Source organism: Vidua macroura, chromosome 5 (assembly GCF_024509145.1).
Source record: "Vidua macroura isolate BioBank_ID:100142 chromosome 5, ASM2450914v1, whole genome shotgun sequence".
Lineage (NCBI taxonomy): Eukaryota > Metazoa > Chordata > Aves > Passeriformes > Viduidae > Vidua > Vidua macroura.
The window spans coordinates 4,400,424-4,415,086 of NC_071575.1; the positions used below are offsets into that span (position 1 = coordinate 4,400,424).

At 39.7% G+C, this 14,663-nt stretch overlaps 1 protein-coding gene across 5 annotated transcripts in view; it reads right to left on the minus strand.

The window, feature by feature from the left end:
• The window catches only part of ADIPOR2 (adiponectin receptor 2), a 44,986-nt gene that overhangs the window by 9,876 nt on the left and 20,447 nt on the right, over positions 1-14,663 (minus strand). For all 5 annotated transcript variants that reach the window (XM_053978354.1, XM_053978355.1, XM_053978356.1 and 2 more), the window contains one exon: positions 12,287-12,522. In XM_053978354.1, coding sequence (XP_053834329.1) covers positions 12,287-12,454 — 168 coding nt within the window. In that variant the 5' untranslated portion in view covers positions 12,455-12,522. The remainder of the gene's footprint in view (positions 1-12,286; positions 12,523-14,663) is intronic.

A 14,663-nucleotide genomic window follows, 5' to 3' on the forward strand; every position in this document is an offset into this window, starting at 1 on the left:
TAATCCATTCTGCATATGTTTCCAGTAGGTTTGGAAGCCAGCAGTGCTCCTCTAAGTCACGCTTCATTAAATCCCAGATATGGAGTCTGAGGCTTGCAGCCTTCCCACCTCTAGGGAAGGATTACTCCCTGTTTTATGTTTCAATGTCACTGTGGCAGTGTTAATGCCTCTATAATGTATCTGGCATTTCAGGGTAATAAAAGGTAAGTCAAGGAGAGGAATCAATTTACCTTGTTAGAAATGTTTCACCTCAATTTGCACTCCAAATCTGAAAATCTATTCTGTTTAACTGACACTTCTGTTCAGCTTGTAATCCAGTACTGGAATTTACTCATTCGTTTGATTTTTCAAGGTATTTCAGAAACTACTATGAAACTTCTGCCAGTTAGACAAAGGCAAGTTATCAAAGAAAAGCAGTAACAGGGATCAGAGTTTTAAGCCAAGTTCAAATAAAGAGAAACATCCATATCCTCAGGGTGTACCAAGAGAATGATGAAAAGGAAAACTAAAATAATCTGCTGAGCTGGGTTATCAGGCTGGTACATATATCATTAATAGCTTTACAGGCACAATTTGGTAGTTTTCTGCTCTATCATGACTTATCACATCATCTGCATATTTTGATACACTCTAGCTTCCCATGGAGAAGAAAAGCAGGGGGCCATGGAAGTTCTACATTCCTGTTTGCTTCCTACAATGCTCATGGCCCATCAAAGACTCCATTCAACACTTCAACTTCCAATGTAAACAAACTAAAGGAAGCTAGGAAGGAGAAGGAGCTTTTTGCACCCTCAAGATTTAATGCAGAAAGCTGCCACACACCCCATGGCCACAGCAAGAAAGCTCCACAGTCAGCATAGAGAGAGACCGGCCTCCGCCAGATTTCCCAGAACACTTTCCCCCCTCCTATTCCCATACCATGGTTAGCAACTTTAAAATCAAGATGATGTATCAATAATACCATCCAAAGTGACTGAGAATATAGTATATAACCTCACTTCCTTTATCTACAAATTGTTATCAGTAATGTTCAGATTAATGCCCTGAATTTTCAAGCCAGGGATGGCAGCTGGCTGTGCATTTGTCCCACATTACAGCTCTCTCCTTGGTGTCAAGCCTTATTAACTATTTCTGTCAAGTTAACTCAATAAGCTGCTTAAAATTCTCATTTTTGAATAAATAAAAGGAAACTTCTTCCAGCCTACAGTGAGCTATCCAGAGCCTTCAATATTTTTGGGCGTTTTGATGGAGAAATGACATGTTCATACCTGTTTTGTACCCAAGCCTTGCAATACCCAAGTCTTGCAGTAGTCACTGAAGCTTCATCTTTCAAAGAGGTCCCATCCCAGTTCTTGGCCCAGTTTTGCTTACCCAGAATGCAATTTCTGGTACGTAATACACAGTACACATCCTTCAAGTTTTATGTATACCTCACATTTGTCCACACTAGGAAAATTTGATTGCCTAAACAAATAACCCATGTCCCTTGTACTGTCTACTCACCTTCATTTATCATTCCAGTGAACAATTCCTCTGAACAATATCTTGTATTTTACAGCAATAATTGATATATTGACCAGCTCTAAGCAGACTCTCCAGAAGAAAAAGACAGTATTAAATACACTCACTCTGCCTAGGTTAGCCCATTAGTCCTATTCAGAAAGGCACCAGGCAACAGAAAGATACAATTAGCTTTAATATCCTTCCAAAATAGGCACAATTCCTGTTAGGCACAGGAATAAAAAGCAAATTTGGTTTCATTCTGACTTAACAAGATTCACTGACATCGTTGCCCCACACTATCAATTTTATTGGCTTTTTCTACTAATGGAGCTCTCTAGGACTCTTGGTTTTCAGTATCATAAATAATTAACTCAAGGTCATAGAAACAGAGAATGGGTTGGGTTAGAAGGCAGCTTTAAAGATCAACTAGTCTAAGTGCCCTGCCATGGAGGTCTGGAGGAAATGCTCATGACAGTCTGCACAATTTAGAAACCAAAGAACCATGCTCTTTGGTTTCCAAGAGCATGCCTTATGGAAAAGCAAGGCTGGCATTTAAGTTCCAGTGCATTTGAAAGAAGCAGCACTGCTGTGCCTTTCAGCTACTCTAGAATTCCCTCCCCCAGCAGCACACAATAACCAGCTCAAATGGGGTGGACAAGTTAGTAACCCTGAATTTACACAACTGGGTGGACTGAAGGAAAAAAGATCCCTTACGGAATCAAAGCCTGTATTCATTGCAGTCTGCCCAGTGACTCAAAGCCAAAAAATGTTCATTTCCCCCTCTGCACATACTCCCATTTCTAGAATGATGGGAAGGCTTAAATTTGAACAGACTGTAAAGCTTGAAGAGCACAGCTATTTCTGAGCTAGTCCAAAATCTTTGCATTTTGGCCATGTGCCTACAAACAAATCATTACTGAGCTTCTTTTGGTGATAAAAGGAATTCATATCATATACACAGGCCAGATTACTGCCAAAAAATGGAATTGATTTTACTATCTCCTTCCTGCCATTAAACTTCAAAATTAGCATTCAAGGGAAAAAAAACCCTAAAGCTCAGCTTCTTAGTCCTTTTCTTGCTAAGGAGGCCAAAGGAGGCCTGTTCTGGAAAACCCATCCTCTCTTGACTCCCTCCTGCAGTGTCTCATTGGGAAGAACAGGAAACTGTGCTTGTTGAAAGTCAAATCTACAGTGGAGGGCAACACCAAAACCAGTTTTCACTTGAATATCTGAAGGCGTCTATTGACCTTCAGTTCTTAAGTCAATGACTGAAAGGAAAAAATACCATTCTTCTGCTCAGAAGGCAAATTGTAACATTCCCACTGTGACAACTTCCTTCATATCTCAGCACTCATTATTTTCTCCTCTTCAGCTGACTGTATCAGAAATTCATGAGTAATTCCAGACCATAACAACATAAGCAAGCACATTCTTTTAGGACACATTTTCAACTACTTCTAAGTCCTGCTCACAGAATCACATTCTGAACTGAGAAACATATTGGGTAAATAATATCACTTGCCTAAAACTGTGCAAGAAATGACAGCCCAGAAGAAAACTCTGATAATCCCACTTTTAATGAGCTATGGTATATCCTGAATTAAGTACTTCAAGAATAACTTTTGCCTTTGTAGTTTCCAGACCATAGGCCAAAGGGATTTTCACTCGGCTGATGTTTCAGATGTTCTGTTACATGATCTAATTTACTCAGCTTCTTTTAAAGCATCTCAGATTTGACTAAACAATTCTGTGAAGTCTTCAGGGCATTTTCAAGTATCTTTAAATAAACCCCCTGGTTTGTAACAAGCAAACTTCTTACAATCAGCAGCTGTCACTCTTCTGCTGAATACAGGCAGCAATGCCTACAATCAGTCTTTCACATTAATCAAAAATCATGGCTTCTGGATACGAACACTCTAAAAAGCTCTGGACACTTAACTCTATGGAAATGCCAAGCAATGGTTCCAATTTTAATCCTACTCCCTTTGCAAATTCACGAAGTCTTAAAGCTACCAAAAACCAGTAGAGGTACCTATGAGATGGACATTATCCAACAGATATATAAACACAATCTGAGTTGAATAATGGTACCAGAGAATAAAATAAATCTGAAAGACAAGTGAAAATATCCAGAAGAACCAGCTTTACTGGTTTATCCATATTCACTTTATTTTGTTAAGTGTTACAGCTTCTTTTGTGATAACAGTGACAGACAAGAATGTAAATGAAAAGGTAGAAATTAGACTTAATTATATCACTTTGTATGGAGAGCCAGGCAACACACTTCCAGGGACAGATCATCACCTAAATAAGAATTCCAGAACATATTTTGTTAAGGATTAAAAAGGTTTAATACCAAACCCAAGGCTTAGAAAACAAGAGCAAACAAAGAGCAAGAAACCCAAGAGCTCAATTGCACAGTGCTGATCATTAAGTTTAACAGTAAAATTTTGCTTTTATAGCAACAGCACAAAAGGTAAAAAAAAGTTTACATTTAGTACAAGAATTTCTCATCTGAATGCAGTCCAAAAATGTCAGATCACATAGCCAAAGATCCTCTTACAGAGAAAAGTGCAGTAAAACCTGCTCTAGTAAATGCAACATACTTCTCTTGTCTACTACAACAGCTTATCCTCCTCACACAGACTAACAGTTTCTATACTATCACTCTCAAATTTGTTAACAGACATGCTGTTTAATAACATCCTTACTATGGAAAAGCCTGTCAGAAGTCAAGCCATAATTGCAGAAAAAGATTCCAGAAACATTTTTCCCACTTTTGACTAAGTTATGTTCCATGAACTTCAAGGAAAGCGTATTTTCTTGAGGTCTGTAGTTTCTTGATGACAGTTTAAAGATTTCTAGAAAGTTTCAGAGTTTGCACTTGACTGCTCCTTGCACAGGTGACAGACAAGTTGTGGTTCATCACTTCAGAAAGTGTCATCAGTGTTTTCATTTGAGTGCGCAAACTAAGAGATAAATGAAATCTGAATGGAGCCACCTTTTACTCTAAAAAGTGGTCACCTTCTCCCTCACCCCTATGTGACCAACATCCATCCTGTCTCCCAGCAGCTCCCAGCCAGTTCCCCCCAGTTCATGTACTGGGCTTGATGTTCCATGGTCTGGAACACCCCTTGGGCCAGTTCAGGTCAGCTGCCCTGGCCACGCTCCCTCCCAGCCTCTTGTGCCTCTCCTCGCTGGCAGAGCATGGGACTCTGCAAAGTCCTTGACTCAGGGTAAGCACTGCTGAGCAGCAACTAAAACATCAGGGTGTTATCAATGTTCCTCTCACCCTAAATCCAAACCACAGAATTGTAGCAGCTAGTAGGAAGACAATTCGCTATCCCAGTCAAAACCAGAACAACTAGCAACTGCAATAAAACTCTCCTAAGCCCCAGAAAGGGCACAAGTCGTCTGCATTAGAGTTTCTTTTCAGACAGAGTCATTACTCAGTTACCCAGGAGCCCAACTGACCATGCACATACCTATGTAGTATTAAGCTCTGGATTTAATGAACTCCCATGTCTCAAAGTTCAGCTGTCTGTGATGCCAATTCACCACCAAGATGTTACCAGTGCCCTAAACATACCATCACAGGAATTTTCAAAGCATGATGCAGTGTGAATCTTGTTCTAATATTCTTGCTTCCTTCAGCTGTTGACAGACACTCCCCCACTGTCTTCTTGATCAGTGCCCTGGCAAAACTCTGTGCCTTGGTAGGGGCACAGGCAAGATAGCTCAGAAAAACCAAATGTCTTGATTAACACTGAGTCATATTATATGACACAGTACTTATGCATTATTTTCTTCTTAAAACTCAAGTTACAAAACATATGTTGCTACATATACAATACCACTGTTTTCTCCCACATAAAACTGAAGTCACAAAGTCTAGACATGACTCTGAGTTTTTGCTCTTGTTTATCTTGATCTCATCAGATGAATTATTAATAGTGCTTAACATGACATTCAAATCATTTTATGTTCCTTGGGGTGGCGTGCCAGATTCAGTAACTCGAGAGCTTTCAGAATAATGGCCAAGACACGTTCAAGGCTATAATATAAAAATGTTATTTTTCTAATAGCAGTTCTCTAACAACCCCTTCAGCTGGCCAGATTGCTTTTTTTCAGCAGCAACTCCTCTCTGCCCATTCTGTCAACTGACCTTTTATCAACCAGCTTTTCGTAAGGGGGAAGCAGCAATAAGTGCTGGCTGCCATGCCATTTCTCCTAAAAGCCTGTTGCACAGTTTTCAGAATTTCACCAACTTATATTCTTTGAGTTGTGAGAAATAAACTGGAAACAAACAGCATCATAAAATTTTCCCTGACTTCCCCTAACTTCTGCACATACCAAGTTACTTTAAAATAACAGCTTTGTCCTTTAGAATTCACATTCCCCCTGACAAGCTTGTAAACACAACCCCACCAATTTCCAAAAGCCTGACTACATCCACCCCCTAAGCAGGGTGTGCAAAGCTGCCTTTGCTGTCGCTGGACAAAAAAAAGTCCTTCATTAGCACAGTGCCAAAAACCCTTTAGGCCCATTGGTCAAAATGTCAAGTACTTGGAGGTTCCTGGAGTTTAGTGTTTTTCTTTTGTAGGTCACCTTCTTATAAAAGATACAGTCCATTTAATACAGCACTTGAAAACAGCTTTACACAACTGGTCATGGGTGACTGCTTGCTGGCACTCATTAAAAACAAGCACTAACATTCAAAACTCATTTAGCAAATAGTCCTAAGACAAAGTCACATTTTGCAGCAGCCTTGCTAGAAAACTCTGATTAGAACTAGCCCCCTTCTTAAATATCTTAAATATCTTCAGATGAAAAGACTCTGTTGAATCTCTGAGCTGATTTTCTGATTTTATACTGATTTTCTGTCAAAGCCCAGTATCTGACAAGGACCCGGGGCCTCAATGCCAACATGTGCTCAGCAGTAGTTTGGAGGAGGGCCTGTAGAAATTGTTTCTACTGCAGAAGAGTCTCGTGTGCCATTTTCTGTTCCTCTGCCATTGTTAATCCTGACAACTGAAAAAGAAAACAAGCATGCTGGGCTTATGGAAAAAGAAATGCTCTGTTACAAAAATAAACAAAGAGATTGAAAGTGTACTGCTGAACTTAACATAATAGCAGAGTCTATCAATCTGAAACAGCTGGAGGAAGATGCAAGTTAAGTACAACACTATTTTTTTCTCTTATATCACTGTAAAAGGTTGACACACATCCCCCCACTGCTGCCCAAATCAGGCAGATAGGATCTCCAGGGGAACAAAGGCAAAACCCATGGAATCTAACCCCTGTGCAGGGAAACTGTTGTGCCAGTGAATTATAAACAGAACAACTCCCTCCCTCTCCTAGTTTCAACATACAGCACAGCAAGCAATGGTTACAAAACCTGCTGACAGGCAGCACTGTCTGAGCACCAACACTTCCCCTCCCAGAGCACAGAAACACCCCATAGTAACAGGACACAGCTGAATCCAGCTGCAACTCAACAACCATCACCTAGGACAAATTCCATGGGACTTTGGAGAGAGTTTTCTGGGAGACAGAGCAGACATGGAGAACAGCCATTTCCTACATGTTACCAGCCTTCTGGGCACTGCCCATGCATGGCTGACTGGATCACTGGTTTGCCTTTTCTGCAGACTTTCAAGCTCTGACAGTCTGTTCATAACCCAGGCACATCAATGCCAGCAAGGGAGGCACCAGCATCTGACCAACTCAGGCCTGTGGGGCCTGGAAACCATCTCCACAAACGTGTCCCATTGTCATCACACTGCCTAAGTGGGAATATTTGGAGATGCTTTACTCTGTGTATCCAAAAATGCTTTTCTGTAGAAAAATAATTTACTATATTCAAGCACTTACTTCAGTGACTAGCAGTATGAGTAAAATTCACATTACTTACAGTTCTTAGAACAGCAAGTGAAGGAGAAATGCAGATGTTAAGATCTTTTGATCTGAAGCAAAATGTCAACTCGCATGCTTGGAAAGAATTAACATTTCTTCCCAAGAGTTGCAAAAATGAAGGAAAGGAAGAGGTGATAAAGAAATCTACAGAAAAACAACATTTGAACACAATCAGCTTTAAAACAAAAGGAAATGTGCTGTGGTGGGAACTCAAGCTTGATTTTACCAGGCCTCTTCCATTCACACTCAACCAACAAAACCTGCAATGCAATGGAGGAGGAAGCCAAATACAGAAGCAAATGCCAAGATTTCAATCATAACCCCAAAGAATTAATAGAAAAATGCCAGACTGAAAAGAAAGCTAAATTGTTTGAAACTTGCAAGTAGATCTACAATGGATTAAATTTCACACTATCAGAATTTACAAATATTTCCCCCCAGAAAAAACTATTCTTAAGACTCAAATGTCTCTCTTTGACCTTCAAGACTTCACCTGTCTTTTTCACTCAGCTGGCATGCATCAGAAAGTCAAGTAGACAATTCCATTTATTTACATGCATCCTTCTGCAATACCAAAAAGTCTGTCTGTAGTCTGCTTTGTAAATAATATGTAAACACTTCTGTAACAGAAAAGGCTTTGAGTAAATTCTATGATTCAAGTTAAAAGCCTTGAGTCATTTGCTCACCCTAAATTACTCTAAAAATTCTCTTTTGTACCTGAAATTCTGTTACATCCTTCTGCCTTCCTCCTTCAAGTCACTTTGGTATTTATGCTCTAGAAAGATTCCTGTAAGTACATGGAGATATCATGACATTTGTCAGAGGTCAACCAAGTTCTCCCTTCAAAGCCCACACTCCCTGAAAAGCAATCCAGAGGAGTATTTACCCAAATTTCTCCTGCCCATCCAGACAACTTGAGTGCTACACAAACCTCCCCGCAGAACCTTACTGTGGGTTATCAAACACTTGAAAGCAACAGGTCTCCACCTTATGGGCACATTTTGATGCCTCACAGGACAACTGCACAACAGCTCAACTCCATGGAAGATGAAAGGAATCATCATCCAAGCACGGGGAAAACCCATGACTGGAACAAAGGCAAAGAAAATGGTTCTGTTGTTTACCTCCTGTCACTGACAGGTTAAAGTACAAAAGGAAAGAGTCAAGCACAGGCTTTCCCGACTGCATAAAGAGCCCATTCATCACATGGCAAGAAGTCACATGCATTTGATTGTGTCAGCTTAACAAAGTCACAGTAGGAGAGATTTCTTTAGGAACTATCACTGCTGGAATTACAAAGGCAGTTAAGACACAGAAACTCTGGGACAGGAGAAAGGATGCTGTCCCAAAGGCAAGGCAATCCAGGATGCTACAGGAGGGAAACACCTGCTGAAAAATGCTTTATCAGCACATAGTGTAAACCAGAAAAAGGAAAAGAAATTTAAACTGCTGAAGGAAGAAGAAGAATTATGTAGCTTTTGCTTGATCCTTTTCTCATCATCAAGTGTTTATACTGCAGAAAAATGGCTGCTATTGGTCCAAGTCACAGAAGGCTCACCACTCACCTGCCACTACACTAATTTCGCATTTAAAGACAGCAAGATGTGTATCTAGTCCTTGAAACTGGTACTGGGAAGAGGGGATAATCTATGGACATATTTGCACTCCAGGAGAGAACAGAGAGTTATGTAACAAAGTACAGGCTGAGAGGTTCAGGTTTAAAAAGGATACTGATGTTATATGATTTGTATCTTCTCATAGGAATCATTATAAAATTGGCAGATTAATAGCACTGGCAGAAGGATGCAGCTGTGCTATTATTATTTTGAATAAGCATGTTCTATGCTTATGGCTAGTAATTCTTTGCTACATGTATTTACTGAATGCCACAATTTACAGTAAGTAGAATCTTTCATTTTTAGTTCACAGCTATGCAACCTCCCAGGTAGGTGGCAGGGTCAAAAGCCTCAGGAAAAAAAAACTTTTAGGAGTTAATCTTATTTCTTAATATCATCTTAATTTTCTTATAAAAAAAAATGCTTTATTACTTATGAGAACAAGTGTTTTGGTCCGTCAAAATTATAAGTACATAGCATACAATGCAAGCTGTGAGGAAGATGGAAATAATTCGGAACTACATAATGACATGCTTCCATGGCTTCCTTCTTAGAAAAGACTATTAAAATAATTCATCAAAAACTCATCAACTACTACCTCTTAAGAGCTTAGACTGCTTACTTCTACAAGTGGAGCCAGAAGTGGATATACAAGTAGGGAAAGGAATCTTGTATAGGAGAGTTTGGAGAAGATTTTATACAAGAGCTGCAATGATATAAGCATGGTAATAGGAGGCACTGGGAAAATAAACAATGCCATATTATCACAGGATAAAAATATACATATTTTTACACTAATACCTCAAGTCCTAGGCCCAGTACATTTTAGAACACATATTTACCATGATAAAAGCTTTTCCTAAGTAGAAGCATTTACAAGAATATTAAATGACAGTGGTGGTTCTGGCATCACGATCACCTTGTTACCATCAGCTCCATGGTGGCTGCATTCAGCACCAGAACACTGATGGAGTGGGCACTACTTGAGACCTTTATAAGGCCATGTTTAGCACTATTGCCACCTAGCCAAGAACAATATCCTTATATTACTGTTATCTAAACATAATCTCTTCCAGGCCAGAGGAAAATTAGGATTTTGAACTTAAAAGTCACGCTAATGAACTAACAGTCGCTCTGCTGAGACAGTTGCACAGAGCCAGAATGCACAGCAGAGCAGAAGAGTGAATCCGAGCTGACATCTGAGCAACAGCTGTGCTGAGGCTTACACAAGGCACAGGAAGATGTGTAACATAACGTTTTTTCCAGATTATCTGGAACACTGCAGAGTGTCACATAATAAAAGCCATTTGGCAAGCCAATATTGGTACTTTTGACAGCAAAGTGTTTTGGGATGATCCATTAGAAGCATCAATTATTCGGCGTTTTAAGACAAAAAACAACTTAAAGACATCATACTAACAAACCCAAGAAATCACAGAGAACAGGAATAATAGGATAAAAAAAAAATTAAAAAGCACAAGGCCATATATGGCAGAGAAAGTGATGCAGATTAAGATGTAACAGCAAGACCCAAATGGCAAAAACAAATTTCTGTGACAGCAGTTCAGAAGACCAGGAAAGGGAAATCAAACATGAGAAAGCAGTGAGCCAAAATGAAAAAAAAAACACAAATTTTTTGTTGTGTGGATGAAAAAAAAAAAAAAAAAGACAACATGTGCTACAAATGCCTGAAAGAGAGAATGAAAGTATTTCAACTGTTCCATTGCCAAACTGTTTGAATTAAACACTGATTCACCCAGATAATTTCTGTTTAGCTAAACAAATGTACAAAAAGAACTAAAGCACATAACCAATTATGGACTTTTACCTTGGGTATTCCATCAACAGCCTACAGGTAACTCTCATTATTCAACCAGAAAAGTCAGAGACAAGAATGAAAACAGCCTTCAAAGCAGATGATCCCAAACACACCAACAGATAAACATGCAAATTCAAAATAACTGCTAGCACAACTCAACTTTTCTTTTTCTAACCAGTTTTGGCCAAGACTTTGCACATTTAGACACGTGCTTCACCACCTTCCACAAAATGGAAAAAAATTCTGGGTGTTTCCCTTATCAGGATACTGAGAACGTTCTAGGGAAGTTATAGCTGTACAAATGTGAGTGCATTGGCTTGGCTTACTAGACACGAATACCAATCCTGACTTCTCATCACAAGAATGCTCGGAACTAAATTCTGTAAGGGCTCCAACTCATCAAGCTGAGAAGGCAAATACCAGTTCTCATGTCAGCTGATCCATGACACTGGGCCATGCAAACACCCAGAACTTGTGGCAAATGCAATTATAGCCACAGCCCAACATACATTAAGTAGCACCAGCATGTTTTTGCTGCTGGCTAAAACCACACAGTTGCTGTGACTGAGCTGATACAGTAAACTCATTAATCCATGATAAACTGGATAGTGAGCCTAAGATGAATGCCTCTTCCACTTAACTATACTGATATCCATCTGAATATATCCTGGGAGAAGCATTAATCACAGTTCTGGAACTCTCTAACCAGAAGGTACTTTTGTCCAATGCTTGGACATTGTCTTTGTAGAACACCTAATAAAGCTGTAGATGCCTCTCTGCGTGTTGTAGCTGCTAAAATTTATAGAGGTTCACGCACGAAAAACTTACAGATAGGGCCACTGGCTCAGAAAATCTGTGAGACAACAACTGCTAAAGACTGGGAGAGTGTCCTAGGCAAGTCACACAAGGGGCTTCCCCATCCTTTTGCTCTTCCTTGGGAGTCTATTACTGGCTATTGTCTGAGATAGGGTATCATGCACTGTTCAGTCTAATTCCAGTAAGAATGCTTGCAAACAAATTTTTCTATCCTAATCATCAAAAAGATACCAATTAGCCAATGTTCTGATTACATGCAGCCAGAGCCAATACTTCTCCTTTCACTTACAATTAATAGAAAATTACAGAACAGAAATCTTTTTGTATGAACAGCATCTCAGCAGAACACAAACCAGTTCAAGTCCCATTTCTTTGAGGACAAAATAAAACCATCAAAGCTGGTAAAACTAGTTATGCCCAGTCTTGTCACCCAAGTTCCCATATATTTATTCAAGTGAATACCTCTGGAATCTTCCTGGCATTATTACAGTTATTTAGCAGGCATTAAAAGGTTGTAGGCTCCACATTTTCGAAACTTAGATGAAAACACTGAAGCACTTAGGTGAAAATTCATTTTTCCTAGAAAACCTAACAGGCAATCAATCATATAACTTACATTTTCCTGGTCAGAAGACAGTGGTGGCTCCACTAGAAGAAGCCTCTGTTGAGAGCTGTCCTCTTCAAAGGCTGCCTGTGTTGTTGCAGTGTCAGACATGTGTCCTCTTCTGAGCCGCAGACCTGGCTCTGGAGAACCAGCATTATCGAGTTCCGTTGGTTCGTTCATGAGATGCTGGAGGCCTTCTCAAATATTCTCCTTCCTCTTGGTTCAGTTTGGCTGATTATGTCTTGGCTCTGAAAGACAAACAGTTTGTATAACTCAACCAAAGTTAAAAAGAAGAGTGCAAAAGTTGGCTGGAAGAGCTTGCTCACAAGGTACCAACAGCAGTGACAACTGCTTTTATATGTGCCCAAAATCCCACAGGATCAATTACACACATTTCTACACTGCTGGATAATGAAATCTCATCTTGAGACCACTAACAGTTTCATATCCTAACACAAGTTAAACACAACTTTGAAAGGTGACAGAAAGTGAGCTTCAAAAAACAGCAAATCTACAAAACCACAGTCAATTTTTATGGATCATTTCTACAAAATTGCAAGCAGCAGGCTGTTAATATTATTTAGAAATACACTACTTATCACAGATAGTCTGCAACTATTGTATTTTTGCAGGTATAAAGCTCATACCCAAGCTCAATATCCAGACTAGGTTTCACCAAACTTAGGACATTAAGGACTAGTAATAGCAATCAAGCAAAGCTCGAGCAGAGCTCAAGCAGCAACTAATTTTAGACAGACTGCAAGGAGAGCAGTAGTACACAGTGTGATTATGCTTCCCTTGCTTAAATTAACATGGTCACAATCACTGCCAGGACTGGGTTTGTATCTTTACTTGTGCAAGGAATTAGAGCAGACAAATTTAAACATTGTTCATTCCATCAGAGCCATCAGAAACATGCAAATTCCCCAGAAAACAATAACCCATGATTTCTACTCAGAAAAGTAACTGTCTTTTACACTTACAACACTGCAAAAAGGATTCAGGGTAAATTTAACTCAAAATGCTAAAGATTTGATCGAATTGAGAAAATTGTTGACAACTGTTAATCTGAGCCCTCATCAAGAGTATTACTGGTTACCCATTTGTTTTGTACACACGTGTGGTGCCACTTTTCAGCCAGTTCAGAGAGACCTGTTTGACACTGGCAGCCTTGCGAGGCACAATCTCCAGAGAACTTTGCAGTCTGAGTGCCAGAAAGCATCAGAATGTATCATGAGAGTGAAGCCACAGCTGAGGCTTCAGAATCACTCTGAATGAGTGATCTATTCGTTTTGCACTAATCACCTGGTGTCATTCTTCTTACTGTAGCACCTGAGTGCTCTGCTGTGACTAACACATAACATTAAGACAACCCATCTAACAAGTTTTAACTTGCCAGTATGCATAATTAAATTGGAATTTTACTGCCCAATAAAAGATGCTGAAATTTATCATAATGTAGGAGGGAAAATTAAAAATATAAGATGGGGAATTGATACTGGCAGTTTTGTAATAAAAAGTCACCTCCAAAAAGCCAATAAATAATGTATTCTGTCCTTACAGGAACTCATTTCATTTACATACGATCACAGCAAGATAATTCCCAGCTCTGATAAATGGGCTAGAGTTAATTTTGCTGCAGCAGTTTGTAATATTATATCCCTTCAGCTGCCTGGCAATCCTCAGAGGAGAGAGCTGCTAATGAGCAGGTAACAGACTCTGCAGAACTAAATGATTCCTCAAGTTGTCCGAGTTCAGTATGGCACACTGCTTTAATCACCCAGGATGCTAAGGTGACAATCTGACAGTAGAGCAGATGGCATCCCCACCTTTCTGCTACCTTCACTGCAGGGTCAGCAACCTCCATCTGAGCAGCAACATCTAAAATGGCCACAGCTGTTTACTTGGTAAACACAAGAGCCACAGGAGAATTAAGAGGAGGTTTAGCAACATTACACAGGAAGCTCAGTGAAGAAGTTGTGCAAGTAGATTTTAACAGCAGGAACAAATATTCAGAAAGCCAGAGAACTGAAATCTTAACTGTTTTTGTCATATTTCAAGCAGCCAATTCACAGTTCTATTTTTATGCAAGAAACACGAAGACATAATCACACTGCCATTTGGCAAAACTGATGTAAGAAAGAAAAGAGTAAGCAACAACAACTACAGTTTGAAATGAAGCTAATGGACATCTTAATTTAAAAAGTAACCTGTAAGAGACAATTTCAGTACGGTACTATGCTGGTTTTGGCTGGGGCAGAGCTAATATTCTTCCCAAGTAACCATTACATGTGATGGAAGAGCCTGGCTTTCCTGATGGGATGGCTGAACACCTGCCTGCCCATGGGAAGCAGTGAATGAATTCCTTGGTTTACTTTGCTTGTATCCA